Genomic DNA, 27440 nt, shown 5'->3' with positions numbered 1-27440 from the left:
AAGACGCTTGGCCTCTGGGCATTCGGCTTCCAGCCAGTCTTCTGAGCTGTCTGGTATCAGGCTCTCCCCTTTGCCAATATTCCTGAAAGAGGAAAATGTATGCAGTGAGTTGAGAGGCTAGAGCACAGGAGGCAATGGTACCTCTGGCTATATCCCGAATATCCACCTGCAGGCACACACAGGGGTCCAGCTCGCTTTTTTTTTTTTTTTGGTCATCGTGTGTCTGTGATTTCATCTGTTAAATGTTTTCATCTGCTGATATTTTTTCACGGTGGATGATTTTAATGTTTTTCAATGTTTTTCTATGTTGTAAGCCACCCAAAGTCCTTGAATATTTATTTATTTATTATTTTATTTTAATTCCATTTATATCCCGCCCTTCTCCGAAGACTCAGGGCGGCTTACAAACTTAGCAGTAGCCTTCATTCTATGTATATGCCTGCTTATTAGGGCTTTCACACACACACCCCAAGCGGCATTATTACAAAGTCAGCTTAATTGCCCCCAACAATCTGGCTCCTCATTTTACTGAAATGGGCAGCAAGTAAATTTAATGAACGAATGAATCAATGAGAAAAGGCAAGCATCGAAGTAAAATAAAAGAAAGCCTGTCTCTTACAGCAGACGCAACCTACTACGGCTACAGACAATTTGTACAATAGCCACAAGCAATGAGAGTATCCCACGCAAGCAAGTATGCTGGCAGGAGAGGGATGGGATTCTTCTCCACTAGCCCGCTGGGTTTCTAGGCTCATTGTAGGAAAATAAAAAATAAAAATAAAAAATTATCTATATAGCAGGAAGGGGACAGCAGGTTTTGCCACATTAAACCTGTTACTTAGCATGACATTGACGTGATTTGACAAGGAATGCCCCCGAGGGCTTTTTTTCCCCCTTTTCTTTAACAAGTCTCTGATACAAAGATATGAGATCGTTCCTCGATAGCTCTTGAATGAATAAAGGCCTCTTACTTCATGCCCAGGGCATCCTGACCCACAGGCTCACGCCGGTTCTTGTTGCTACTCTCTTTCTTCAGACTGAAACCTTCAGGAAACCAGAGGGTGCTGTGTTCTCTTTTACGCCGGGCCACCAGCACACCCAGTACCAGGATCACCAGGAGAATGAGGGCTGCTACCACCACCAGCGGCAATAACTTGAATGGGTCTGGGTAGATAGGATCTTTTACACCTTGAAGAAGCAATATATCCGCGTTATAAACCTGACTGCAAACAGCAACAACCAAGCAGTATTGAGCTTTTGTGAAGTGCCTTTTCCAGAGCCCTGGAGAAAACCTAACCTTTCACGGCTTTGAGTGGATACGGAAACTCTAGACGTTCCACTGCCGACAGGGCAGCAAGGTAATCGGCAGCGCTTACGGCATCAGGGAAGCATTTGTTTGAAGCTTGGTAGCAAAGACGGTTGTCAATCTCCAGGGTAACCTCAGACCTAGAGAAAGTGGCAAAGGGTTAGCAGGGTCTCCTTTTAACGTCACAGGGAATTCTAAGGAGAGGCAAGTCGGTTGCCTCTGCGCTTTAGTTTCATTCTCTGTTCAGTCTTTTTAAGTACTGGATAAAGGTGGTCCTATAAATAAGTGGGTCCCAAGCCATGTAGGGCTTTACAGATGAAATCCAGCATCTCAAAATGCAGCCTACAAGCCAGGGGTAACTGGGGTAATTGGAAGAGCAGAGATGTTGCACGGGCAAACCTGAGGCATGCCTGTAATTGCTTTGCGTGGCCATATTCTGGACTAGTTATAGCTTCCAAGTGATCTTAAAGGGTAGCCCTATCTAGAGCCTCTTAACAAATAGGGATTATGGTAGACAGGTAGCATTTGTTTAGCAACCACAAATGGGAATCTAGCGCTCTCTAAGAAGCTTGTTTTAATGTGGTTTTAAAAAATAAAGCACCGTTATTAACCGTCAGATTTTACAGGGGACTGGCAGCTCTGTCATGGAGCAAAGCACGGCTAAGGGGGAAACCATGTGACCACAACTGTCCTTTCCTTTTCCCTGCTCCCCTGCCTTTGGAATTATCCCAGAGCTAAGATAATTAAAAGGAGTTAAAGGGAATGAAAGCTTGTATTTAGGCTCATTGGACAAGAAGGGATTATAGGAGAGCAAGCAGAGGAAATGCACATTGAAAGGAGTGCTTCGGGGCTGGGAGTTAGCAGCACGCTACACAAACAGCCCAGCGTAATTCAACATTATGCTTATTGTCATGTGATCCCTTCCTCTTCAATCTCTCTGCTCTGGGATGGTGGGAAAAGATCAGTAATTTCTGTAGCCACTCTCTCCTGTGTCTGACTCTTTTTTTTCTTCCCCTCATCCTAGAGGGAAGAAATTGGAGAGGAAGGGATTACAAGAGAGCAAGCAGGCACACCATAGAGAATACACTGGGCTGCAGGCTTAACACTCATGGCTTCCAGCCCCCAACTGCACTCCTTTTGATGTTTATTCCTCATGGTATGCTTGCTTGTTCTCTTGTAATCTGTTCCTTTCCAATCCCTCTCCTCTGCAAGGTGGTAGGGAAAACCAGTCAGGCACAGGACAAAGCATATTGACCATAATGACTATCACATGACTGGGAAACATTGTGAAGGTCACAATTGCAGGCATTGGTTGTACAGTTATTTTTTCAGCACCATCATAATTTTGAACGTCATTGACCAAGGCAGCTGATACGTATGGGGGCCCTATAGTACATAATAAAATAAGCTTACTTATCTTACTCTCGAAACTCTTCTTTTTCTCTACCCGCCTATGTAACACTCACCCAATTATTTCTTGGCCCAGTTCCCTGCGTAGTCGTCGTCCAGTTCCATAATAAGGTTTGATCATGTAATTGCCATTTTCATCCAGACGGAATCGCAGGGAGGTCCTTAAAATGGCACTCAGCTTCTGCAGGAAGATGGTGCTGGTGCGGAGCAGTTCATCGGGGTGCAGCAGCACGGTGATGATTAGAATACCCTCTGCCAAGTGCTCAGGCACCTCCCGGGCACAATCCAGCCCATCCCAGCCACACTCTTCTTTATTGCAGCCTTGGTCACAATGCCCATCAGCAAAGTGATCCGAGCAATATTTCTCATAAATAGGGCTGTCAAAAAAAAGAGAGAAATGGGAATGTATCATTTGCACTAGAACAAATTCTATAGTAACACAAAATGTCTTCTTCATGGATAAAGAAACATAGAAGAGCTACAGGGAATACCTTTCCAAATGCACCACAAATCAACTGAGTCACCAGGATTACAATTTTGAGACAGCTCACCCTCCCCCAAAATAAAGGTATCTAGAATAAAGATATCTAGAATAACAACAACAACATTTGTGTTCTGAACAAAGTCTCAGTGTCTCATTCAGTTAATCTGGCAGAAAAAGAAGGAGACATACTCCGAGTTCTAATAAGTACAAGGGAAATATGACCTACAGTTTCCCCTCCAAAGAAGCAGGCAGGACTCACTTGCAGGTGCGCTCACGATTCTTGCAGTCAAAGTTGTCATAAAGACACTCAACGGTATTGCAGAGTTCATCACACTGACTATTGTTGAAGTACTGCCAGCATTGAGGGCTCTCACACTGCTTCCAAGGATTATCCACCAAAAGAGAACAGTCGCCTCCATCCCAGTGACAAGCTGGGCTATTGCACATCTTGTCACAATAGGAGTCCCCTGCCTTTGCAGCACACTCTTCCAATGGACAGTGGAGCTCATGGAGCAGAGGTGGCCGTGCTGTGCGTGCAGTCTTACAGTGAACACCTGTGTAGTCACTAGGACAAAGGCACTTAAAATAAGGGGCAGTGGCAATCTCATGGCAAACACCCCCGTTGTGGCAAGGTTGGTTCGCACAACTGCTATTGGCACGGAGGCGACAATCAGGTCCAGCCCACCCAGGGAGGCAGTAACACTGGGCACCCAGAGTTGAAGTCCAGCAGCTGCCGCCATTGAAACAGAAGAGTTCTCGGCAAGATAACACACTGCGCTCACAATTGATGCCCGAGTAGCTCTGAAAAAAGAAGAGTTAACAAGAAAGTCAGGCAAGCAAGAATTTCATCAACTGGTGGTTTAGCAACAAAATAATAATAATAATAATTTTATTTGTATACCGCCCTTCTCCTGAAGGACTCAGGGCGGTGAACAGGGCAAACATATAAAAGTACAAAGATACAAAAGTTAAAAAAGAATTAAACACAATGCCCAAGCTAAAACAATAAATAAATATATTAAAAACAACAATAAAATCCCAACCCATCCCCCATCAGGCCAGGCCGGCTCGTTCGAACAAATAAGTCTTCAGATCGCGTCGGAAGGAGCGAAGGTCGGGCGCCATCTGGAGCTCAACCGGCAACCGATTCCATAAATCCAGGGCACCCACAGAGAAGGACCTCCCCCTGGGGGCCACCAGACGACATTCTCTGACCGGTGGCACCCTGAGGAGGCCCTCTCTGTGGGAACGCACAGGGCGGAGGGAAGTTGATGCCGGCAGCAGGTGATCCCTAAGGTACTCCGGACCCATGCCATGTAGGGCCTTGAAAACCATTACCAGAACCTTGAATCTCCCTCGGAAGACAACTGGGAGCCAATGCAGCTCACGGAGCAGAGGTGTAACATGGGAGTATCAGGAGACTCCCAACACAACTCTCGCGGCTGCATTCTGTACCAGTTGGAGCCTCCGAGTGGTCCTCAAGGGCAGCCCCATGTAGAGAGCGTTGCAGTAGTCTAAACGAGAGGTCACGAGTGCATGAGTGACCGTACGCAGGGCATCCCGGTCTAGATAGGGCCGCAACTGGCGCACCAGGCGAACCTGGGCGAAGGCCCCCCTAGTCACAGTTACTATGTGGTCTTCCAAAGTAAGCTGTGAATCTAGGAGGACTCCCAAGTTGCGAGCCCTATCTACGGGGGGTAATAGCTCACCCCCCATAGAAAGAGATGGAATATTCTGGATATCCCGAGATGCCGGTATGTACAGCCACTCAGTCTTGTCGGGGTTGAGTTGAAGCCTGTTCCTCCCCATCCAGACCCGAACCGCTTCCAGGCAACGTGACATCACGTCGAGGGCATCACTGGGGTGGTTTGGGGTCGAAATAAAAAGCTGGGTATCATCAGCGTACTGATGATACCCAACTCCAAAACCACGAATGATCTCACCCAGCGGTTTCATGTAGATGTTGAACAGGAGAGGCGAGAGGACCGACCCCTGAGGAACTCCACAAGCGAGAGGCCTCGAGGTCGACCTCTGCCCCCCTGCCAACACCGACTGCGAACGTCCCAGGAGATAGGAGGAGAACCACTGAAAAAGTGTGCCTCCCACTCCCAATCTCCCAATCCCCTGAGACGCCGCATATCTCTGTTAGAGTATATCCCTTCTTGCAACTGTGATAAGAAAATCCTTTCCCACCCAAAGTTTAAGGTTTAAGAATCATATTCTTCTACCCATAATACTTTATATTTCTTTTGTAGAAACTGTAACCAGAGCTGGAACCCTTAAGTATCACAGAATTATGCAGTTGAATTGTTTCCTACTACTCCCCAAACAGAAATAGCATTCCAACCCATGATAAAATGTCAGTTTCTTCAGGTATAGCACAGGTTCAGTGTATTCAGCTTACATTAACTCTTCTTTGCCCTGCTTAATTCCTTATAATAGCCATACTCAGGGAATGTACTGTGGTGTCGCACATATAGCTTTGCTCTAGGTACTCACCCGAGGGCAATGGCAGGTATATCTGAGAGGCAGGTTTACTGCTAGTTTACACTGCCCACCATTCTGACAAGGCTGAGATTCACAGGCATTCACAATGTTTTTGCAGTGGCGGCCTAAAAGGGGGGAAAATGTTATTATGCCAATGATAACTGCAAAACTTTTCAGGAGAAAATCATGAGCCTATTAAACATGACAATTTCTGTAGCTGACATCTTCTTCTTTCACATAAATGCCTATTGAGCTTTATCAACATTGAATTAGCAAGTGAGTATATTCTTTCCCAATTAAGCATAAATTACAAAAATATTCAACCAGTCAGGCACAGCTATTTTTCTCTTATTAGCTACAAAGCTTCTCTCTCTCTCTCTCTCTCTCTCTCTCTCTCTCTCTCTCTTTCTCTCTCTCTCTCTCTCTCGTGTATGTGTTGCTGAGCCATAGCTCCCAAGATTTCTAAGAAACCTAGCCAATTCTAGGAATTATACTTCAGCAACATCTGAATCCCCAGAGGTTATCTCTCTGTGATCACCATCTTATCAGATGTAGTTTGGATTCCCTATCATGAAACTGTAATGACGTCAAAACTTTGCAAAAGCTATACATTTGTGATCTTGGAAATACTCATTTAACAGAATACAAACCAAATTCAAAACTCAAGCAAATGGAAAGTGATGCTGAAATAGAATATACAATATATTCTATATATTAACCTTGTAGATAAAACTTAACCTGGAAATCCCCCACAGATCATAGAATGCAAAGCTTTCAGTTTGAAAAATGCAAATAACGTATACTTTCTTTTTTACAGTCAACCAGATTAAGATAGACCAAATAGAAAAACAAATCTACCATACTTTGGGGGGGGGGGGTTGTCCAATAAAATAAATATGTGATCATTTAAAAACAAACTTGTTCCATAAGCCTACCATGAAAGACATGAGTGGATGTGTAATACTTCATGACTCATGAAAATCCAGAGTAGTTTAGGTAAAATGTAGACATTTTTACTCATCTGCTGTTTTGTTACAACAAATGATCAATTACTCAAAAGAAACAAAATGTTTCATGATACCCTCACCAGAATGCCTGAATGCTCATTTTGTGGTTTTTGAAGTGGAGTCAACAAGTGGTGACTTTTCAAAAAAATTTCATACAATTTTAATGCTTTTTCCTGGTAACATTTATTTCAGCCTGTCTCCTCTGCTCACCACTGCAGCCCACATTCTTCTTTGCCTCTTGAATCCATTGCATTCACATTATTGGCACTCACTCACCTGTGTAGCCTGGCTTGCAGATGCACTGGTAGTCACGGGCTTCTTGAATGCAGTCAAGGGTGTTGCGTGGATGGCAGGGATTGGACTGACATTCATTTATATCTCCCTCACAACGCTCGCCTGTAAAGCCCGGTGGGCAGTTGCAATGGTAACCACCCACTCTGTCCATACATGTTCCATTGTTCAGGCATTTGGGGACACGGCTATTAGGATTTGAGGCACAATCATCCTCATTTATTTCACACAAGACACCTATAGAGACAAACAAGAAACAATCATTCCAAAGGTTCTAATACTACATACCCCAAACATATCCCCACTTCTTGAACTGCTTGTGAAAGGAAAAGTCACAAGCTGTTCAACAAGCTGTTGGAAAAAGTCCAGTTCCGAGGTTGACCTGTTTCAAATGAGCTCATATTCTCTATCAAGTGATTCAAGAAAAAAATCCACATAAGTAAATAAAAATCAGAGCTGCACTGGTTAAATCTAAAATATGTCCCTCTGGTTGTCTTATGCTTTCCGCCTAAGAATACTAATAATGTTTCCCACATGACAAAAGGTGCTATTATCCCATTCCACAAAAAAGCCATGTGCTTACCTAGTGTTCCTGGTGGGCAGGAACAAATGTAGCGACCAGTGAGGTCAATGCAAGTCCCACCATTCTGGCATGGGTGTGACTGACATTCATCAATATCAAATTCACAGTTTTTCCCCTCAAAGCCTAGAGGACACTAAAAAAGAGGAAAAGAAGAGGTAAAGATAATAAGACAAGAAAGTATTCTTAAAAACATACTTTCAGAGTACCTCTTATCCATTTTTCATTAAATCAAGAATACTGAATAAGGCTTAGAATTTTTTAAACAATTCCAATATATACACAGAATACAGATAAGTTTGTCTTACAACATTAGAATTAACAGAGCAGAACAAAAATATATCATCCGCATTCATATAATCATAAAAATGGTGCAAAATGGGCTATTTTTAAAAGCAAGTAGTGATATATCAATTGTGAAGAAGAGAGAATTTGTAGTTGCTGAATGTGTTGTGAAAGGTGTACAAGACAGAATTATCTTATTTCCATTAGAAAATACAAAAGTCAGATTTTGCAATGAAGAGGTTTTGCATTGAGAAAAGACAATTGCATTTCAGTTACACAGATCTTCTTATCATCCATTCTAAAAAAATATTATTGGACAATCTTTGACACCATGGGATTCCCCGATTTGCTGTTCATTATAGTATTAAAGAACTGGCAAGCATAGATTTAAATCTGATTGGGGGCTTATATGACGAGACACACGAAGACCACATTCATGTATCATTTTGGAAAGACAACGATTTAGCACAGAGATAAGGATTACACTCAACAGGGAGTGGGGTGGAGGCAAGGTGGCAAAAAAGTTAAGGCTGCACGTCAAACATGTGAGCAGAATAGTAGTTGGGAGGGGAGCTTAGTTATTTGTCTTTTTAACTGTGATTTGTCTATTTAAGGCTAAGTGAGGAACCACTTCTCACATATCTTCCCTTTAAAATAATGAGAACCTTTTAGTTTTCAATAATCACGCTCAGAATCTTCCCATGTTTGCCTGCTTGGTTTACCATAGTATATATGAACAGAAAGGCACACTCCATTCCTTTTATACTTATGGTAGATTGTAGGAAAACTCTTAAACACCTGCCTGCCTGGCTGCCTGCTATGGGACATTTGCCTATAGTTGGCAGCTACATTTCAATGTATTTACCTGAAGCTAGTTTTGTCTTTAACCCTGATTCAGACAGTAATGTAAATGCAATCATTCTCCAGACCCAATCATAATGCAGAAATAACTAAATAAATGTAAGAGCTTTATTTGGAAGAGATGAATATGGTCTTTTTTATTATCTAAAGCCCTTCTATCATTTAATCTGACAGGCTAGCTACAACATTCTTACCACAGGAAAATATGTTGAGGTGCAACGGTTTAAGAAAAGATGAGTGTTGAATGCTGATAGAGACTGCCACCCAAGTACAGAATGGTCAAATAGAGGTGGAGGATTTTTAAATCTCCAGATTTTCTTAAATTCTAATTCTTCCTTATCCACCCAGGGTAATAACTGTATTTGTTTCTACTTTGCAAAATGAACTTGACTGTATACAAATAGTTTCTACTTGCTTAGTGAAATCTGAAATATCGTTGAAGGAGTTTGATCTGGCTCATGGTTGCAACAAAAATTCAAGAAACAATGTTAAGTATTTTACTGTTCACCCGTGCCCCGAATTAAGGGATTACAGGGTCGTAAAAAGGGAGTTATTCAATGCTGATAAGGAATCATCAAATATGCATAAATTTTGCACTGCATGTTGGAGGAACAACAACAGAAAACAACTGCGGTATTTTATGAAGAAATGTACTCAACACGGGCAACACAGATCATGGGGAGATAGTTCTTTTTTATCTTGTTTTACATTAATTGGAAAAATAAGGTATAGGGTTGCGCCAGTTCCTTAGCTCCCAATCTTCCCCAACATCCCCCCCGTGCAACATTATGGCCTCCAACGCTTCCTTTGCGAAGCAGCACTGTTCCTAGAACATAAGCTAGGTTCTCTGGCCAATATGGTTGGCTAGGCCTTCCTCACCTCACAGGCATAACCTCCCACAAAACTACGGCAGGTGCCCCCATTCCGACATAGGCTGTGCTGGCAGTGATTGACCTCACTCTCACAGTAGCTGCCAGTGTAGCTCTTCTTGCAAATACAGTAGTGAGTATTGCCAGCATCCACACAACGGCCTCCATAATGGCACACTTGTTCCTTGGTCACACCTATGCCGAGGTAAAAGAGAATTATTCACTGCATGCTCTCAACATATCCTCTGTACTCTTTTCTAAAAGAACGAACAGAATTAGTTCTGTTAGAACAAACATTGTGAAGAAAAACAAAACAAGTGTACATAATCAAGGTTATTTATGTTCCAAGCCCTTTGAAAATAGCTGGAATTTCCTCTATTCTAAGTTCAATTTTCTAGAGGAAGAACATACTTTTCTAGTGTTTCTGAAATTTGATTCTAATTTCTCTTTAAAGGATCTATTTACAGTTCTCATTGGCATCATTTGATAGAAATTGAATATATGTTTACAAAATAAATGAAATAATTATGGCAGATTTAAAATGTGAAAGAGTATATAATGTACTTCATACAGCTAGAGCAAGAGCTTTCAATTGTTTTCAGGCTATATAATGATTTAGATATGCAAAATGCAAAAATGATTTAGAAAAAATATTGAAACCCCTGGCCGGAAGACACAAAGCCTTAGTGACAGAAAATTGGCTGTGTCTGAGTAAACATTTTCCCCTAAATCTTTCACAGAACCCATCGAAAAGTAAACATAATAAACATCCTCTCCGACTAAATAACTGAAACATCTGCTAATGCTGAATCGATTATTGTATCAAATAACATTAGCAATATTTACACTCTCCTTGGAAAACAGAAAATAAAATTTCATGAATGCTAAATATTTGATGGTCACTCCTAGGAATTGCAGTTGGGAGATTAATTGGTGGTTGACTGGATTTAAAGACATTGTCCCAGTAGCTCTGAAATACTTGAACAGTGAGTACAAGATGACAATGTTGAGAAGCCTGGATAATGAACAACACACATTTGAGCTTGCAGCTGAGACATTTTCGCTGTGAACACAAGTAGCAGGGTCGAAGAGGAACAGTTAACGTCTCTTTACAGATGGAGGAGACCTCAAGCAGCAAGACCCTTACCTCGGTTCCTTGCTACCACGTCACAAGAAACATTTGGGATGTCACAGTAACGGCCAGTCCAGCCTCCAGGGCAATCACAGGATAAAGTAGCACCCGACTGTACACAGTGCCCACCATTTTGACAGGGGGAACGGCTACACAAATCCAGAAGGTTCTGGAAGGGCAAAACAACGCAAGAGTATGTGACAAAATATTGTGGCCTTGCCAATGTGAAACCCTCATCTTTCCTTTGTATTGAGCTACTGTGGTATATACCCTCCAGTCTAAGATTTTCTTGTAGATAGATGCCTTGCTCCCCTTAGATAAACTCTAAAGATGTAAATTATTTGCATCCCCTTTACCTGAGGCTTGGAGAAAATTACCTGGCACTGAGGACCTGTATAGCCCTGAGGACAGGTGCAACGATAGGACTGCACACCATCATGGCACACCCCACCGTTGAGACAGGGCTGTGACTGGCACTCATCAATCTCATGCTGGCAGTGGGTGCCTGTGAAGCCAGCACGACAGTGGCAGGTGTATGAATTCACTCCATCCAAGCATGTTCCACCATTGAAGCAAGAGCTACCATAAGACAAACAGAGAAGTACAAAATGAAGGAGATACCAGCGACACTTTCTAGCCTGAGTTTCCTCTAGCAGAGATGTAACTTCCTCTAGGCTAAATATGTTGGCAAACAAATATCTAAAAGAAGAATTTCTACTCTTGCTGAAAAATGAAACAGTAAGAAAAGCCAATCTGTTCTCCAGCACGCTACAGAAGGGCCTGTGATTAATCTTTCCTCTTGCTCAATAGTTAGGTTCAGTTTGCCTGCGACAGACAGGCAATGGAATATTATAGGTAAATCTTCCTACACTTTAGCATCCAATGCTTCCTCCATTTGGACTATATGGTCTAGGACAGGGGTAGACAACCTCGGCTCTTTTATGACTCATGGACTTCAACTCCCAGAATTCCTGAGTCAGCTGACTCAGGAATTCTGGGAGTTAAAGTCCATGAGTCATAAAAGAGCCGAGGTTGCCTACCCCTGGTCTAGGAGCAGATAATCCAAAGGGACAAAGTTAGAGAATTCAGTTCAAGAGGAGCTTGTATATAAAATGATCTACAGTACTTCTCCATTTGAAAACTAGTGGAGGGAAAAATAACTTTCTGCTGTTTGCACTATATATCCATCCACGTATTGAGAGCTATGACAGCAGAGATAAGGTTTCATAAGCCCCTTCAACTGAATGCACGAAGCATGATGTTCCATAGAGAGAAATGTGGGTATGTACTTGGTACGTGATACAAATCTCCAAAATAATTCTCAACGCTCTGCTATTTAGCTTTAGTGATATAAAGAGAGTTCTAGGGGCTGTACTGCACGCTGAACTGTTCAGCAACCTGAATGACCAGGGAGCTTGTGAGCAAGACATGAGATGCTGAACCCATAGAAGAGGGGTTCCCAACCAGGCGGTGCAAAAACTTGGCTTTTCAAAATTATAGTGTATATGCATAATTCGTTGCCATTATTTCGAACTTTTGTCAGGGGTGCGAGAATATATCAGAAGCGTTCTAGGGGTGCGGGGTATAGAAAAGGTTGGGAACCAACTGCCTTAGAACAATAATCCTGACCATCTCACCTGTCAGTGCACTCCTGCACATTGTGCTCACAGTGTAAGCCAGCCCAGCCTGGGGAACAAGTACAAGTGTAGCTGTTGACATAGTCGGTACAGGTGGCCCCATTGCGGCAGGGGTTGCTGAGGCACTCATTGGTTTCGGTTGCACAGCGCGGTCCTGTGAAGCCTGGCAGGCAAGTGCACGTGAAGGAACTGATGCCATCCTGACAGGCGCCACCATTCAGGCAAGGATCTGTTGGCAGGGAGGAGAATATTCAAAGGGTTTTAGTAAGCATAAGCATTCTTTTCTTCTTCACACAAATGACTAAATTCTGTATTTTATATATTCTCGTGCTTTTAGCATAGTGGTGGTGAACGTATGACATGGTGGCATGCCACAATGTTTTGGGTGACATACCAGCATTCACCAACACTCAGCAACTATTCTCAAAAGCATGCCCTATTCTCATGACTTCTGGACACTATGGAGACCATGAAAGAATCAGTTGTGCTCTTGTGCCCCCTCTGGACCCTCAGAAAATCATGTGAGAAACAGGGCATGCTTTCACATGATATTCGGGGGCTGTACAAGAATGGGCTATGCTCTCGTGTGGCTTTTGGAGGCTGCAGTGGTCGTGCAAGAGCATTTTCCAAAGTTGTTTCAAGAATGAAGGCCTTTTGTAACCTGGAGCAGCCTTGGGTAAGCTTCAGGAAGCTCTCCAACAGAAAGGGAACAGTGTCTGAAGGTAAGTAGAGCGTGACAGATCTTGGGGAGGGCCGTAGGACAATTACGCTGGTCCCTAAGTCTTGCATGCCTTGGGGTACGGTGGAAGGCGACCTTTCTGAGTGGCAGCAATGAAGCGAGGGCTGAAGTCAATGCCCAGGCATCTACTTCAAACCCAGCCTCAGTACTGTCATCAAGTGTCACTGTTCAGAGTGGTCTAGATTGTATGTGGGGGTGGGGTGTTGATAGAGAATTCTTTCTTTTGGTTAAGGGTGTGTGTGTGTGTGTGTGTGTGTGTGTGTGTGAGAGAGAGAGAGAGAGAGAGAGAGAGAGAGAGATGCCAGCAAAGTCAATTTAAGCATGTTGCAAATTTCTGACACACTGAGGCCAAAAGTTCACCCTGATCTGGTATCATGACTACCTCTGAACTTCAGACTTAAGGATCATTTAAATATGTTTAAATCTCACTGGAAATGAATGAAGGTGTTCCAGGTCTGGTTTCAGAATTAGTCAGAATTACTTTTAAGAAAAACAGTTGAACAAAGGCCTTGAGACTCTAGTTTGTCAAGACAACAATAAGACAGGAATCTCAGGTCAGAAATAATATCTTGTCTCTGAAAAAGTAACCCAGCACAAACTCTTTAGTTCCTATCAGATTCTTCCTTGTTTTTCCATATATTCAATAAACCTACTAGGTGTGCAATCATCAATATCCATCTCGCAGTTGATGCCAGTGTAGCCAGGGCGGCAGGCACATCTGTAGCTGCCGAGTGTGTTGGTGCAAGTGCCCCTGTTTCGACATGGGTTCTGGTCACATTCATTAATGTCAATGTGGCATTGCTGCCCTATAGGGAGAGAACAAAATATATACAGTTATTTTAAAGTGCTTAATGCTTTAATTTCTTTATCATGTCTCCACTTAAAGGCATTCAAAATACAATACTCCGAAAGCGATGGGGAAAAAGGACACATGGTCGTAATACCTTGCCAGCCTGGTCCACAACTGCATGTAAACCCTTCATAATCAGGTGTATGGTCACAAACGCCATTGTTCTCACATGGGTTAGGGAAGCAAGGAGCCAAAACATTCTCACAGTTCCGTCCTGGGAAAAGAATAAAAAGCCTGTCAAGAGTATGCAGGTATTCACCGGCCCAAAATGAGAATATCTAGAGTTGCAAGACTCCCAAGTAGAACACAAATGAAACTCCATATAACAGATGTTTAGCCATGAAGTGCCATGAATGGGAATTTTCTTTCATGAATATAACATTAAAAAAAGATGTATTTATTATTATGTGTTCAACTGAACTAATAGTCTTCTATGGGAAAGCATATCTTGATACATCTCAAGCATTCAAGCTATAACTGACTGCTGCTTACAAAAAGTGGTTCTCCTTATAGACAATGGATGCTGTTGTAATGTAAAGTGAAATCCAAAATAGAATTGCACAACTGTCACAGGTACATATTGGACAGTGTGGGTGACCTTTGCCCGTTGTGAGAATTCACTCAGCTTCCTCCCCTCCAGATGTTCTTATGCTATTATCTGACATTGATATGTAAACAAGGCAGATACCGAGAAGCCTAAGGCAAGATTACAGCCTGTTTTTTCCTCACTCTGTTTTATATATACCCGTACACATTCCCACTTTTTAGGCTTTTGTTTGGAAACATTATCTATTTCAAAGTTGTATTTCAAGAACATCACAGAATGGCCATAATGCATTATGTCTACGGCTGAGATTTTTACACAATTAATACCAGAGCTATTATGACTATATCATGAAATAAAAAAGTACAGGTTATGAATATGAGCCATGATCCTCCAGCTTCCAATCTAGGACTCAGTATCAATTATTTTTTGTCCATTTCCAATATTGATATAAGCAATTTCCAGAGGACAGGCTGGAACAAGGATTATGTTAACCCCAAAGAAGCATCCAGTCCACCAGCAAACTCTTATCGCAAAGAACTTTCTACTCACCAGTGTACGGCAAGTCACACAGACAAGTATAACTTGCAATGCCATCAATACAGGTGCCCTGGTTGAGGCAAGGGCTAGAAGCACAGTCGTTTATATTGATCTGGCAATAAGTTCCTGAAGAGAAAATGATAATCACATCAATCCCATGAATTAAAACTTAAAAAGAAACCGGTGCCAACATCCAACCCCGTCATGCAGAATTTGAGGAAAGGGAAAATCAGTGTCCTGGTAGAATTCTTTAGGGAAAAGCACGGGCAAGGTAAGCACAGCAAGTTAAGCATACCCTGGAAGCCTTCTTTGCATTTACAACGATAGCCATTGACATAATCTGTGCAGGTGCCATAATGCTGACACGGATTGGATTCGCACTCATTGTGGTTCACATCACAATTGGTGCCAGCCCAGCCTGGTTCACATTTACACTGGTACCTAAAAAATAAAATAATGAAGTCAAGATTCCTCACTTCTTCCAAAACAGTTCACTAAGGCCGCTTGATGCAGATTTAATGTACTGCTTCCTTCACAGCTACAGACCTCTAACAGGAACAAACCCTGCCCATTCCTGACCGATCATGAGTTTCCTACAAAGGCAGCCATCTGGACTTGTGGCCTGGGGAAAAGCTCTCACCCATTGATGTCATCATGGCATGTGCCATGCACACAGGGGCTGCTGCTGCACTCATCCACTTCTGAATAGCAATGTGGATCGTGGAAACCCTCAGGACAAAGGCAAGAGAACCCGTCTTCACCATCCACACAGGTACCGCCATTCTTGCAAGGGTTGGATGCACATTCATTAATCTCTATATTGCATAGAGGACCTGGAAGGAAAAAAAATGACTGCAATAAGCAATGAGATGATCAGGCTTATGGTTTTGAGGAACTATAGATCAATTCGGCTTTGCCTCCTGTACAAATTAAATTTAAACCCATAGAAAACTACAATTATTTGGGGCCAAGTGCACCAGACCGTTAAATGGCATATTGGGGGTGGGATTATATTCCAAAACAAGTGGGTCTATGATAAGCAATAATTTGATTTGATATACTTTTAACTTAAGAACCGGTAAAAAAAAATCGTTCTCTTCATTTAATCCTTTTCCAATTCGTTACAACTGAGCAACAATTTTTAGAAAGGCTAGGATCTGGAGCCACAGTTTGTGCATTTCTGTCCTCCAGCCTTCTGAACACCCTAATTTCTGGCTGCAAAGCCAAGTACCTATAACCTGTAAGCAGAATTTTGTTGTTGTTGGTTGCGAAGTCGTGTCCGACCCATCACAACCCCATGGACAATGTTCCTCCAGGCCTAAGAGGTCCTCTACCATCTTATCTGTGGTATAATCCAATTTTGCTGATTTTATAACTAACACCTCCTTTCCTTTCTTGCCCCAGCTCCCCCAAACATAACCTGTCGCCCAGCCATCACCTGTGAAGCCAGGTTTGCAGATGCAATCGTAACGATTGATGCCATCGTGGCAGTTCCCATAGTCACAAGGATTGCTGGCACAGTCATCAAAGTTTATCTCGCAGTTAGCACCTTGAAGGAAAGGACATATTATGAATCTCAGAAAGGCAGTAGTTCACCCCTCCCTTCACCAGGCTCCATGATGGCTGGATTTGTCTTGACTGAATGACAGGTGTAGGTGATGTGGTACGCTAGCATGAGTAAGCAAGGTTCTTGAAACATCATTTAAGGGTGCTGCCTGCAAGTGTTAAAAACGGTAAAGTGACTGCTCAACGGTTCTGTCCCTTAAGAGAAAGCTTGAACCCAGACAAGGAAAAGGGAACATTTTTTTGTAGATAAGAAAAAAGGTTCCTACCTGAGGTCCCTGGCTGACAGTGGCAGAGGTACTTATTTACTAGGTCAATACATTTGCCCCCATGTTGACAGGGATTACTATGGCACTCGTTGATCTGGTTCTCACAGCGATACCCAGTGTAACCAGCCACACACATACAGGTGAAGCTGGCAATGCCATCTACACAAGTGCCATGGTGGCAAGGATCTGGGGAGCAGTCATCTATGTTCTTTTCACACAAAACCCCTTCGAAACCTATAAAAAACAACAACCCAGAAGATAGCATTAGCATGGATTACAATAACTTCCTGGAGAAATTCCCCTAACGTTAATTTTAGGAAGTGAAAAGTCAAACCAAGCTATTGATTAAAAAGAGACCAAGTCTCATCTTCCAGTTATCTTAGTGTAACTTTGAGGTATGTGTGAACTGAAATTTAGACACTGAACAAAAGATGGGCCATTTCTATCATAGCAAAGAATAATAAAAGTCTGCCCCCAATTACAAGAGTTAAGTAGGAAGAATTAGGTACCATCTTCCACTATAGGGAAATACTACTATTTCCCTGGGGGAAAAATATAATATACACTTTTAGTTTGAAAAACATTTTATCATTCTTTTTCCACTGATTCAAGACTCAATACCAAAGACAGAAATAAACTGTGCCTGAATCAAGTGTTAGCAACTATTACTTCAAACTCTTCCTTCACACACACACACAAAAAACCCTTTCTGATGAAGAGATATGTTATGGGGAAAGAACTTGTATCATGCACACAATAAGTAGAAAACAACGTGGGAGAAATTTATTTCTCCCTGTGTTAGTATTCCATAAACCCTTGAATTCATTATTAAATCTCATCAACTTCTGCAGTAAGCAATCACCTTCTGTACAACGGCATTCATAAGCATTGGGCCTATCCACGCACTTGGCACCATTTTGGCATGGTGTGCTGGCACACTCATCAATGTCTATTTGGCACATAGAACCCGAGAAGCCTGAATGTAGAAGGAAAAATGTGTCAAACAAAACAGAAAAACCAATGAAATAGCAATGGAACCACAGGTTGTACTTCAAATAGCACATCCCAACAACAATTCACAAAAATAGTGCTTCCAGTTTGCTATTCACTCTGATAAAAAATTTACATATCTGTATCATATTTTACAGGTTTGTTGAATGTAGAGGTGACAGGAGTGATTTTATTCCTTAGGGTATTGACCTTTGATTTTGGTGTTAATCTTATTGTTTTAAACCATCTATAGAGTTTTGGGAACCAGGACATTTAGAAATGTAGTGAAGACTGTATTTTAATGGATTTCAGTGTGAAAGACCTCATATTCAATGAACTAATATTCCACATCAGTTAATATTATTTGTATCTTCATGCAAATTACCTAAATTTGTCACAGATAACAAAATTTACTTTATAAAGCACTGCAACACCATGCACGTGTGCAATAATAATTCTGGTAAATCCAATATGATCTTGGAAAGTATGGAAGTACTACCTGAATGGCTACTTCTGCTTTCTCAGTGGCTATGTAGGGGAAATCCTATATAAACAGCCCACTGCCATTAGGAGAAATAAAAAGCATTACAAGCATGGCTCAGGGTCAGTATATGCCAATTCTAAGAGAGTCTCCAAATCGCTGGAGCTAGATCAACCCTGTATAAACTGACAGTCTGAACAGAAAAAATACAGGCAGTAATAGAAAACGTTTGGCACTGTAAAATACAGCTTAGTCACACAACTCAGCCTTACCACCAGAGGCCTATAACAAGAGCTCTTAATGTCTCTCTCCCTTCTCTCCACAGGGGGCTTTGCAGTGTCTACCCCACATGTAAATTGGGTTCAGGGGCCTGAGCGACAGGCTAGGGAAACAAAGATCCCATTGTCCAAGCTCCCACCGAGCATGCTAGAGGCCTGCCTGCCAATCAACCCTAAAAACAACTAAATGGAGCATAGTACCTCCACCCAGTTGTAGCAGAAAAGCTGGGCAAGTCCTGGGGAAGAGGCTGATCCTGCCATAAAATTACAGTGGTAGTAGCTCAGACACTGACCCAAAATTCTTCAGATAGGCTGTTTGCTCAGCAATGGATACCTATGCAGTCTGTACAATGGGTAAGTAGATAAGAGATGTCACCGGGAAGGCGGGGGGGAGGGGGGGGAAGAGTATGAATTCAAGAGAAATTGCAGCACAGCTCTAAAACAAAGCAGTGCATATTGTTAAGTTCTCAAACGTTACGAGGAGAAAAACTAAGCTTCTTATGAAAAAGGATTGCAGTTCCCCAATCTTCTAAATGTTAGGGCCTGTCACACTTCAAATACACTCACAGAACATACATGTGGTGTCAGGTAAGAAGAAGCCAGGTGGAAAAATGGTTTCTAGATACAGAATCTGTAATGTTATGCAGAAAAATAAGCCACTCTCATTTTTTTCCCAAGTGGAAATGAGAGGTAGTGCTCCTGATTGGCAAAGTTCCATACTTACCTGAGGGACAGGTGCAACTGAACCCATTGACCATATCCTTGCAGACACCCCCATTGACACAGGGATTGCTTTCACACTCATTGATATTTATTTCACAGTAGGTACCACTGAAACCTGCAATCACAAAGAATAATTTCTACTGTGAACTCTATACCTCACCAAATTTCTCCCCCCCCCTCTCTCTGTTTAACAACCACAGTGTTTACTTTAACAACCATCATAAAAAGGTTGTAAAGTCAGGCCAGTCATATGGGTGCCTTGATTGAAGATTCTTATGACTTATGGAAATTCAGAGATCCATATGATCATAAGTCTGGCGCTATGTGTACAAAGACAGCTTTAATATTTGTAAGAATTATTGTTCCCCTGGTCAGAAACAATTTTCTTCTGAAAAGTCCAATCTTGATTATTTCTCTCTAATTCCAATATTTCAGTACATTAACTCATTAACCTTTCGGGCATAGCAGCCAACTGCATGTAGTACATCCTTACTGTTTCAACTGATGAATTGAGCACATTTCTAATATAACATTATTATTAAATCCCATCTTTTTTATAGATATAATTGAAGGTAGCTAACATACCCATTATTCCTGCCTATTTTTCCAGCAACAATCCTGGGAGGTTGAATATTTAATCTTAAATGAGATACTCTGCTAATCCAATAGGACAGGCAATATAATACAGCGTTTCTCAGTCAATTAAATCAAATCAATAAATATTTTAAAAATTCCCAGCTTTCATTTTTAATAGAGTAAATAGCAACAGATATAATCTACATAAACCAAAGCTCTTTGGGGTCCTCAATTATTTTTAATGATATAAAGCAGGCCTGAGACCAAAATGTTTGAAAATCACTGTAATAGGATATTCATTTTCAATTAGGTTTCCTGGAATGCTGGATTTTACATGAAGTAAGCAGAAGTCCTACTTATGTCCTTTTATGCAGGACAGCATTATACATAAGCTATAGCACATGCATTTATCATGGGGAAGATTACTGGTTGAACTCCTGATATATCTATCTATTGAAAAAGATAAGTTAGATGATACAGAAAATATTTGTTGCTAAATGTTAGATGGAAAGCTAGCTTCATCTACTTTAATATGGCAAGCTTTTTAAGGCTTCCTATTTCTTGCTATGAAAAGAAGATTGCACAGGAAAATAATACTGTTCGTGTTGGGTAATTTCTGAAGCCACTTAGGTAGTCTTAATATTCTAGTCCTCTCACTGTATCCTAATCCCAAAAGAAATGGCTACAGAATAGAGCAACACTGGGTGAGCAACATGCAACATTAAAATGAAGTTTGCTATCCCCTTGCCCAAAGGCATTTGCAGCTAAGAAGACCTCCCCCTCCCCCAGGCCTGTACAAAAAACTAGCATTAACCAATGAGTGAGCAAGGAAGGAGAATGTTCCTCCCTATATGGGGTAATCGAAGCACAAAGACCAGCCAATTCTCATCACTCACTAGGCCAGCCTCACCATTAATATTCCAAGCACAAAGCTGCACTCCCAACTGTCTGTATGAACATTGTACAGATTTATGCAATACCTCAATCTTAAAGTTCTGCCACAATGGGAAATGGACAACTGTGTAGTCATCTCTCACTTTCTATGAAATGTGTTGTATGTATACTTGCTTTGATTCTAGAGACACTTCTGAAAGACTCAACCTGCTTCTTGCTCCAGTGTACAGCACAGCAATGCTATGCTAAAGAGATGGACACAGAGAGATCAATATACACACACTGACATTTCTATGAAAGGTCCCTCTTTCATAACTCTTAGCTTTTTTCATGAATGATTCTTCCTCAGCGCTTCATCTAAGTTTATGTTGGCCATCTAAATATTAAGGGATTGTGGTTGTGTGATAGTAAGAAGAAATACATTCCACAATTAGCAAGAGAGAGAGAGAGAGAGAAAAGGAAAACTTAAAGCTAGATAGTTAAAATCATGAGGACTGCAATTCCAATATTTCTGCTGCATCTCTTATTTTAAGAAAAACATACGGTTAAAAACTGCAGATGTACAATGGGCAAACGACACGTCATCCTAAATTAATCCCACCTGACTCCTCTCCATCAAAGGAATAAGGATAAATCAGAATTTAAGAGCCACTTCATCTTCCAGAATTAGACACATGTGAAGTGCAAAAACACAAGAATACATCACAAAGCTAGGCCTCATACCAAGCAAACAACTAGATATAAAGCAGTCAAGGTATTCTTCAATTATTTTCAGAAAGTACTTTATGTATTATACAGAGCTTCACAATAGCAGTGAATCACGTCTCTCAATTTTCTTTTTTGAAAAGAATTTGAACTAAGGAAGTAAACTACTTAAGCTCATTCAAGGAGCCTGGCTTTCTCAGAGATTTGACTCTTTTCCCTTCCAGTCAGCTGTATACTTACTCTTTTTCTTGCTTTTGAGATTATTCTCACTACCAAGGGCAGCAACCTAAGTATATAGAGCCACATTCAGGGATCCTACCTGACATGCAGATGCATGTAAACTCTCCAATACGGTCAAGGCAGGTGGCATCATTCTGGCAAGGCATGGAGAGGCATTCATTGATGTCTGTCTCACAGCGTGGACCTGTATAACCACGTCCACACTGGCACTGGAAGGAGCCTTGTGTGTTCACACATTTGCCAAAATGCTCACATGGATTAGCTCCTGCCGGTAACAAAATAACAAGTGAAAATGGTTGGCCCAAAATTATACCTGTAGAGACAACTTGAGACAAAACAATTCTAAGGCATGCCAGCAGAGGTCAGTCTATCTCAGAAAACCTTTGGGCCCTCCCATTTCTTTGAAGATACATAATTCCATTCATGTAATTCCATTCATCAGTCTTTCTTGAACACCTCTGTACAAGAAAAATGAAATCCTCACCAATGGAGCATTCATCCACATCTTGATCACAGGCTCCACCAGTAAAACCTGGTGGGCAGGTGCAAATTGCACGGCCATTCATTGGGTTGGTGTCACAAATGGCATCTTCATGGCAAGGGTTACTGACACAGGCATCATCCAAGTGACAAAGGAGGCCTGAAAGAGAAAGGTCATTGCATGACAAGAAATATATATGTAAGAAATAAGGGGGGGGGGACCTCACAAAGCAAGAGGAAGCAACTTTTGCATCTTCACGTTCATCATTTCTTTCCATTTCTTTTTATTCAATGTCCATATAGTATTCTCACTGCCTTTTCAAAGTTTATCTATTTATTTAATACTGATTAAAGTCTGTTGATATGATATGCATGGCAGAATCTAACTCTACCTGTCTTGCCCATTGGACATGCACAGTAGAAGGATGCCACACGATCATGGCAAGTAGCGCCATGAAAACAGACAGCTGTCTGGCAGTCATCAATGTTCTCACTACAGCTCTCTCCAGTCCAGCCATTGACACAGACACATGAATGGCCTCCATTGGTATTGAAGCAAGTGCCCCCGTTGTGGCAAGCATTGGGCTGCAGCTGGCATTCATCCACGTCCTCGGTACAGAATTGGCCTATGGTGCAGAAAAAAGGGATACTTTTAGCTAAATGTTTTCCAAAGCAGTGTTGAATCTAAACGCTGTAGTTCCTCTCCTGTTCCCAGTTGTGAGATGTCATTGCTTTTCTTTGTTCCTAGTTCACTAAGCCAGCATAAAACCTTTAGCTGAAGGACTAAAAAATAGTCTTATCCATCAAACAGGCAGATTTCCTAACTTGATAGTTAATATTTTTATAATGCCATGGGGAAAAGAAAAATAATATTACTTACAACCAGATCTTAAAAGCTGCCCAGATTTTTATTGAGCACCTTGAAATTAATCACATTCTAATTTTTGCCCTGCTTTTCAGTACCTGTCCACTCTGGAGGACACTGGCAGTTGTAGGTGTTGACACCATCCACACAAGTGCCTCCATTCATGCACATGTGGTCTGGACAGTCATCTATGTTAATTTCACAGTTGTGTCCTTCAAAACCTGAAAGGAGGGAAGAAGATAATTTAGCCTTGCGGACAATAGGAAAATTAGCTTCAGGAAAGGAAAACAAAAAAGTCTAGTATTAAAATGAAACGAGCAATTATGCATCCTTTCACAGGAGTTAATTCTATCAAGCACATACTAGAATACCTGCCAGGATAGATGACATACAGTTTAAAGTCCGGTTAGGAACTGCTGGCCAAAGAGTCTCTGAGTTATGCAGTGAAAGCCCTTCCTGCATTCCTGATTGTAAGCTAGATCAAGGAGGAAGCATTAGCCAAGCCTCCCACTGCATTCTGGCTCAAACAGCCACAGTGGTGTCTGCTAACTTGCCTACCCCACCTCCCTTTAGATTGCTTCCTTCCTGCTCTGCCAAAACTCTCAATAGCTTCCCATGAGTTTCCTGACAGGAAAGCAGTGAAACACAAATTAGCAAAAGCAAATAGTTACGCTTGTGTTCCGTGTGATGCTCCCATTCCACACAACTCAATTGCATCAGACTTATTTTTTATGCTGAATCTCCCTGTCCACCACGCTCTCATAGAGCAGAGGTAAGCAACAATTTCTGGAAGTTCACTCACCAGGTAAGCAAGCACACTCATAGCTGAGATCTCCTGTCTGACGGCAAGTGCCCCCGTTGAGACACTGAGAAGGAGCACAAGGTGTAGAGATACTCTCACAGTGCTGTCCTGTATAACCAGCTTGACACTGACAGCGGAAGGAGCCGGGTGTATTAAGACAGGTACCACCATGCTGACAAAGGCCAGATACCCGACATTCATCTACATCATTCCGACAGTTGCGGCCTTGATAACCTGATGGGCATGTGCAATTATATCGGCCATTCCAGTTAGTACAGCGGCCACCATTGACACATGGTTTGCTGGCGCATGCATCAAACAGAGAGCAGTCCTGACCTAAACAGAAAAGGAAATACACTGTGATCATGGGAGTAATAGATGACTTTTCCCCAAAGAGATCTACTTCCTGGTTTATACTTAGGGCTCATTCTTCCCGGAGAGCACCCAGTTGCACTGCCATCCCAGTAGACTACTTTTCTACCAAATGTCCACAGAAGCTGTTATCTCCCTATTCCATCACACTGGATATCCTCACCTCGGAAGCCCTTGGGACAGGTACATTGGTAGTGCACAGTGCCATCACGCAGGGTGCTTTCACATGAGCCCCCATTGGCACAGGGTGACTGGTGACATGGATCTTGAAACTGGCAGTGCTCTCCAATCAGACCAGGGTGGCATCTAGCATGAAAAAGAAGCTTGTTAGATTTGTATCTGGCATCTATGTCCATCATATATTGGACATATATTCTAAAGACCTACAACTAACACAGATTCACTCTAAAGTAAAGAATTCTGAAATGGTAGTGCATGAGAAATTTGTCAGAAATAGCAGCAAGGGTGATATAGAAAGCAATTCTAAAAGAGCTTACTCTCTGGAAAATGGGGAGAAAAGAAGTTATACTTGAAGCAAGGAGCCTCCAAAAAAGAACATAATTAGATAGCAGCCTCAAACTTCACCAAAAAAGCCTACATTTAAGTTTCCACTTCCACAAGTTGCTGCGGCTATTACAATATATTCATATATTTCCATAAAGAATTAATTCAATGAGCAATTAGGATCTCTTTTCACCAAGCTGCATATTTATTTTTTTGTGCATAAACCACTTAAGAATTGCAAACAAGTTGGGAGCCTGCACAATAGCTTTGCTGTAAACTTTTCCTCTCCACTAAATAACACTTCTGTGAAGTCATTTTTTTCTAGCTTGCACTATCCTAGTTCACCAGTGTCTGTCCTCTGCATATTTTGCTAACTGCTCACACGCACCTTTGCCAAGCTGAAAATAGATATCTTAAATATTGGCCTTGCCTCAGGTTCCAGCCAACCATTTCCTCTTACTAACAAATTCCAGGCAAATCTAAGAAAAGAACTTTTCCCATCCAGGAGAAGGTTTTGTCAGGTTGAAAACAGGGCCTAGCTAAAAACTGTTCTGTATAATTGCCATACAACTTAATTTAAGGCCATTGAACATTGCCAATATATTGATCTATGCTTGAGATAGGGCTAAATGTAGTTTCTAAAATATGGTTGTAATGCCTGGTATCAGGAGCCATTACCTTTTTTGTTTGTTTGTTTGAGTTTAAAAAGCTAGACAAGTGACTGGCTAGTTAAGCTAGTCAAAGAATGAAGGGTTTTACAGGATTCAAGAATCCAAAGTATGAACTCCAGGTACTTTTTGAGAAAAAGCTGGATTCAAATTAAATAGAAAAAACTTTGGAAAGATCCTTCTTGCTCCAGAGAAGAATATTGCCAATACCTGGCAGACAAAAAAAGGGAGAGCTTTGCACTGACATATAAACATGGGTGAGATAGCTACTGTCTCCAGAAAGCAAGACGGCTTAAACTTGGCCTGGCTCACTAGAGAGAGAACCACATTAGTGAAGCATTCTTCATCCAACTTAAAACCTGGCATTAGCAGAAGCCACTTCTTTCCTACAAATTGGCTCCTTCTTGTTTTCTCAAAACTTTCCACCCACTTAGGACCAGTAAAGTAATAGCTAACACAGAACTGGGCATTTTACACACACCCCTCCCCTCGGGGCCACAACCAGTGCATGGCTATCCGGCCCACGTGAGGTCAGTTGGAAATTAGAAATCAAATGTAAATAAATGTACATCATGCATTGCTTTGATTTTGAAGGCAACTGCTATTTTTTTCAATTTACATAGGTGCACGCATATGTGCCTACACATCTTCACCTTAAGGCGTTGGTCCCACTGGTTCAGCCCTCCCTGTTTCTCATGTGGTTCCTTGAGAAAATTAATTGCCCATTCCTGGGCTAACCTAAGGAGTGCTAGTGGAAGCGTTAGGCAGCCCCTTTCCTAACCACAGCCATTCTGGAGTCTTTAACACAGGCCACTCAAATCCAAGGGCCAGCTCCCAGCCGCTGCCCACAGCCTGCCATTGCCATAGCAACACAGAAAGCCTATTTGTTTTTCTGCCCAAGCCTGAACAGCACGTCCTAGGCACTGGCCAGGCCTTGCAGTCCAGAGGGTTCAGACAAGGAATGGGAAGACCAGACCAACTACAAGGCAGATCTAGTTTGTCACATGAGGCACAGGAACCACCCACCACCCTCTTGCCAAAAATGTCAGCCACTCTGCAGAAGCTGTCGGCTGACCACGGCTTCCCAGCAGCTCAAATCTAAAGCAGATGCCATGAATCTTCTGCAAGCGAGGGCCAACAAAAAGTTTACCCAAAGCCAAAGATAGGCCTCTGACGGGGTCCAGTTGTCATGGAAACTCAGAGGGAGAAAGATAATTGAAGCCGGTCAGCGGTGGATGAGATCCATCTGAAGCATGGAGAACCTTTGCCTTGAAGACTCAGAACAGCCTGTCTGAAAATCAAGAAGGCAGCTCTACTGGAATGGAAGGGGACCTCAAACTCAAGCCAGGGGGGGGAAAGGGCCAGAAAAAGACAGACACAACTTGCAGACAGGAACTGGCCAAAGGAAAAGGCATTCAGGCATTCAATATCCCTGAAGCTACATCTGGAGGAAAGCTGCCAGTAGCACTTTGGCACCTCTATGTATGTTTGTGTGTGGTCATTGTGCACTCAGGTGCCTGTATACCCATAACACTCAGGAAGTAAAAAAATAATATGAGGAAACACTGGAGTCTAGTGTATATGCTTTGTAGATTTCTGAAGAGCTGTAAAATTAACTGATAGCAGCAGTTAAGATTTAAAGGAGCCCATAACACACACTTATTGTTCTTTAAGAAACCAAATCCTTTACTAACACTTGCGTATTGATGTTGGGATGTTTCAACCCAAAAGTAAATCTATTCTGCAATAACCAGAAGTGTATCCTGTTCTGGTTAAATCCACATAGTTTGTCCATTCATCCAGAGAGGTATTGTAAACAAAAGATTATATGTACTGTATTTTTTCAGGAAGCCTTTGTCGCCAACCTTACAATAAGCTTATTTTTTTTAAAACCAGTTTAGCTTCTCTTCAGTTTTCCTAAATCACAATAGCAGCTCCCTCAAGTCAACTCCCTTAGAACTCACATCAAGATAAACTACAGTCTGCAAGACCCACCATCTTCTTTCCA

The 27440-nt window shown here is 41.9% G+C and overlaps 1 protein-coding gene across 2 annotated transcripts in view; it reads right to left on the bottom strand.

The window, feature by feature from the left end:
• Positions 1-27440, bottom strand: part of NOTCH3 (notch receptor 3) — a 71933-nt gene that overhangs the window by 6257 nt on the left and 38236 nt on the right. For both annotated transcript variants that reach the window (XM_081319658.1, XM_081319659.1), the window contains exons 3-29: positions 24424-24566; positions 23889-24224; positions 23185-23307; positions 22614-22847; positions 22226-22381; positions 21821-22006; positions 19328-19441; positions 17717-17830; positions 16855-17088; positions 16461-16571; positions 15663-15855; positions 15318-15463; positions 15035-15148; positions 14033-14152; positions 13742-13894; positions 12350-12578; positions 11090-11291; positions 10728-10881; positions 9591-9775; positions 7569-7701; positions 6971-7222; positions 5700-5812; positions 3460-4001; positions 2773-3093; positions 1298-1446; positions 972-1188; positions 1-82 (exon numbers count right to left, since the gene is read on the bottom strand). The exon at positions 1-82 is cut by the window's left edge. In XM_081319658.1, the coding sequence (XP_081175784.1) occupies positions 1-82; positions 972-1188; positions 1298-1446; positions 2773-3093; positions 3460-4001; positions 5700-5812; positions 6971-7222; positions 7569-7701; positions 9591-9775; positions 10728-10881; positions 11090-11291; positions 12350-12578; positions 13742-13894; positions 14033-14152; positions 15035-15148; positions 15318-15463; positions 15663-15855; positions 16461-16571; positions 16855-17088; positions 17717-17830; positions 19328-19441; positions 21821-22006; positions 22226-22381; positions 22614-22847; positions 23185-23307; positions 23889-24224; positions 24424-24566 (5056 nt within the window). The remainder of the gene's footprint in view (positions 83-971; positions 1189-1297; positions 1447-2772; positions 3094-3459; positions 4002-5699; positions 5813-6970; positions 7223-7568; positions 7702-9590; positions 9776-10727; positions 10882-11089; positions 11292-12349; positions 12579-13741; positions 13895-14032; positions 14153-15034; positions 15149-15317; positions 15464-15662; positions 15856-16460; positions 16572-16854; positions 17089-17716; positions 17831-19327; positions 19442-21820; positions 22007-22225; positions 22382-22613; positions 22848-23184; positions 23308-23888; positions 24225-24423; positions 24567-27440) is intronic.

Source organism: Vipera berus (assembly GCF_964194415.1).
Source record: "Vipera berus genome assembly, chromosome: 2".
Lineage (NCBI taxonomy): Eukaryota > Metazoa > Chordata > Lepidosauria > Squamata > Viperidae > Vipera > Vipera berus.
The sequence above is the reverse complement of the archived record's forward strand: the minus strand, read 5'-3'. Positions and strand labels throughout refer to the sequence as shown.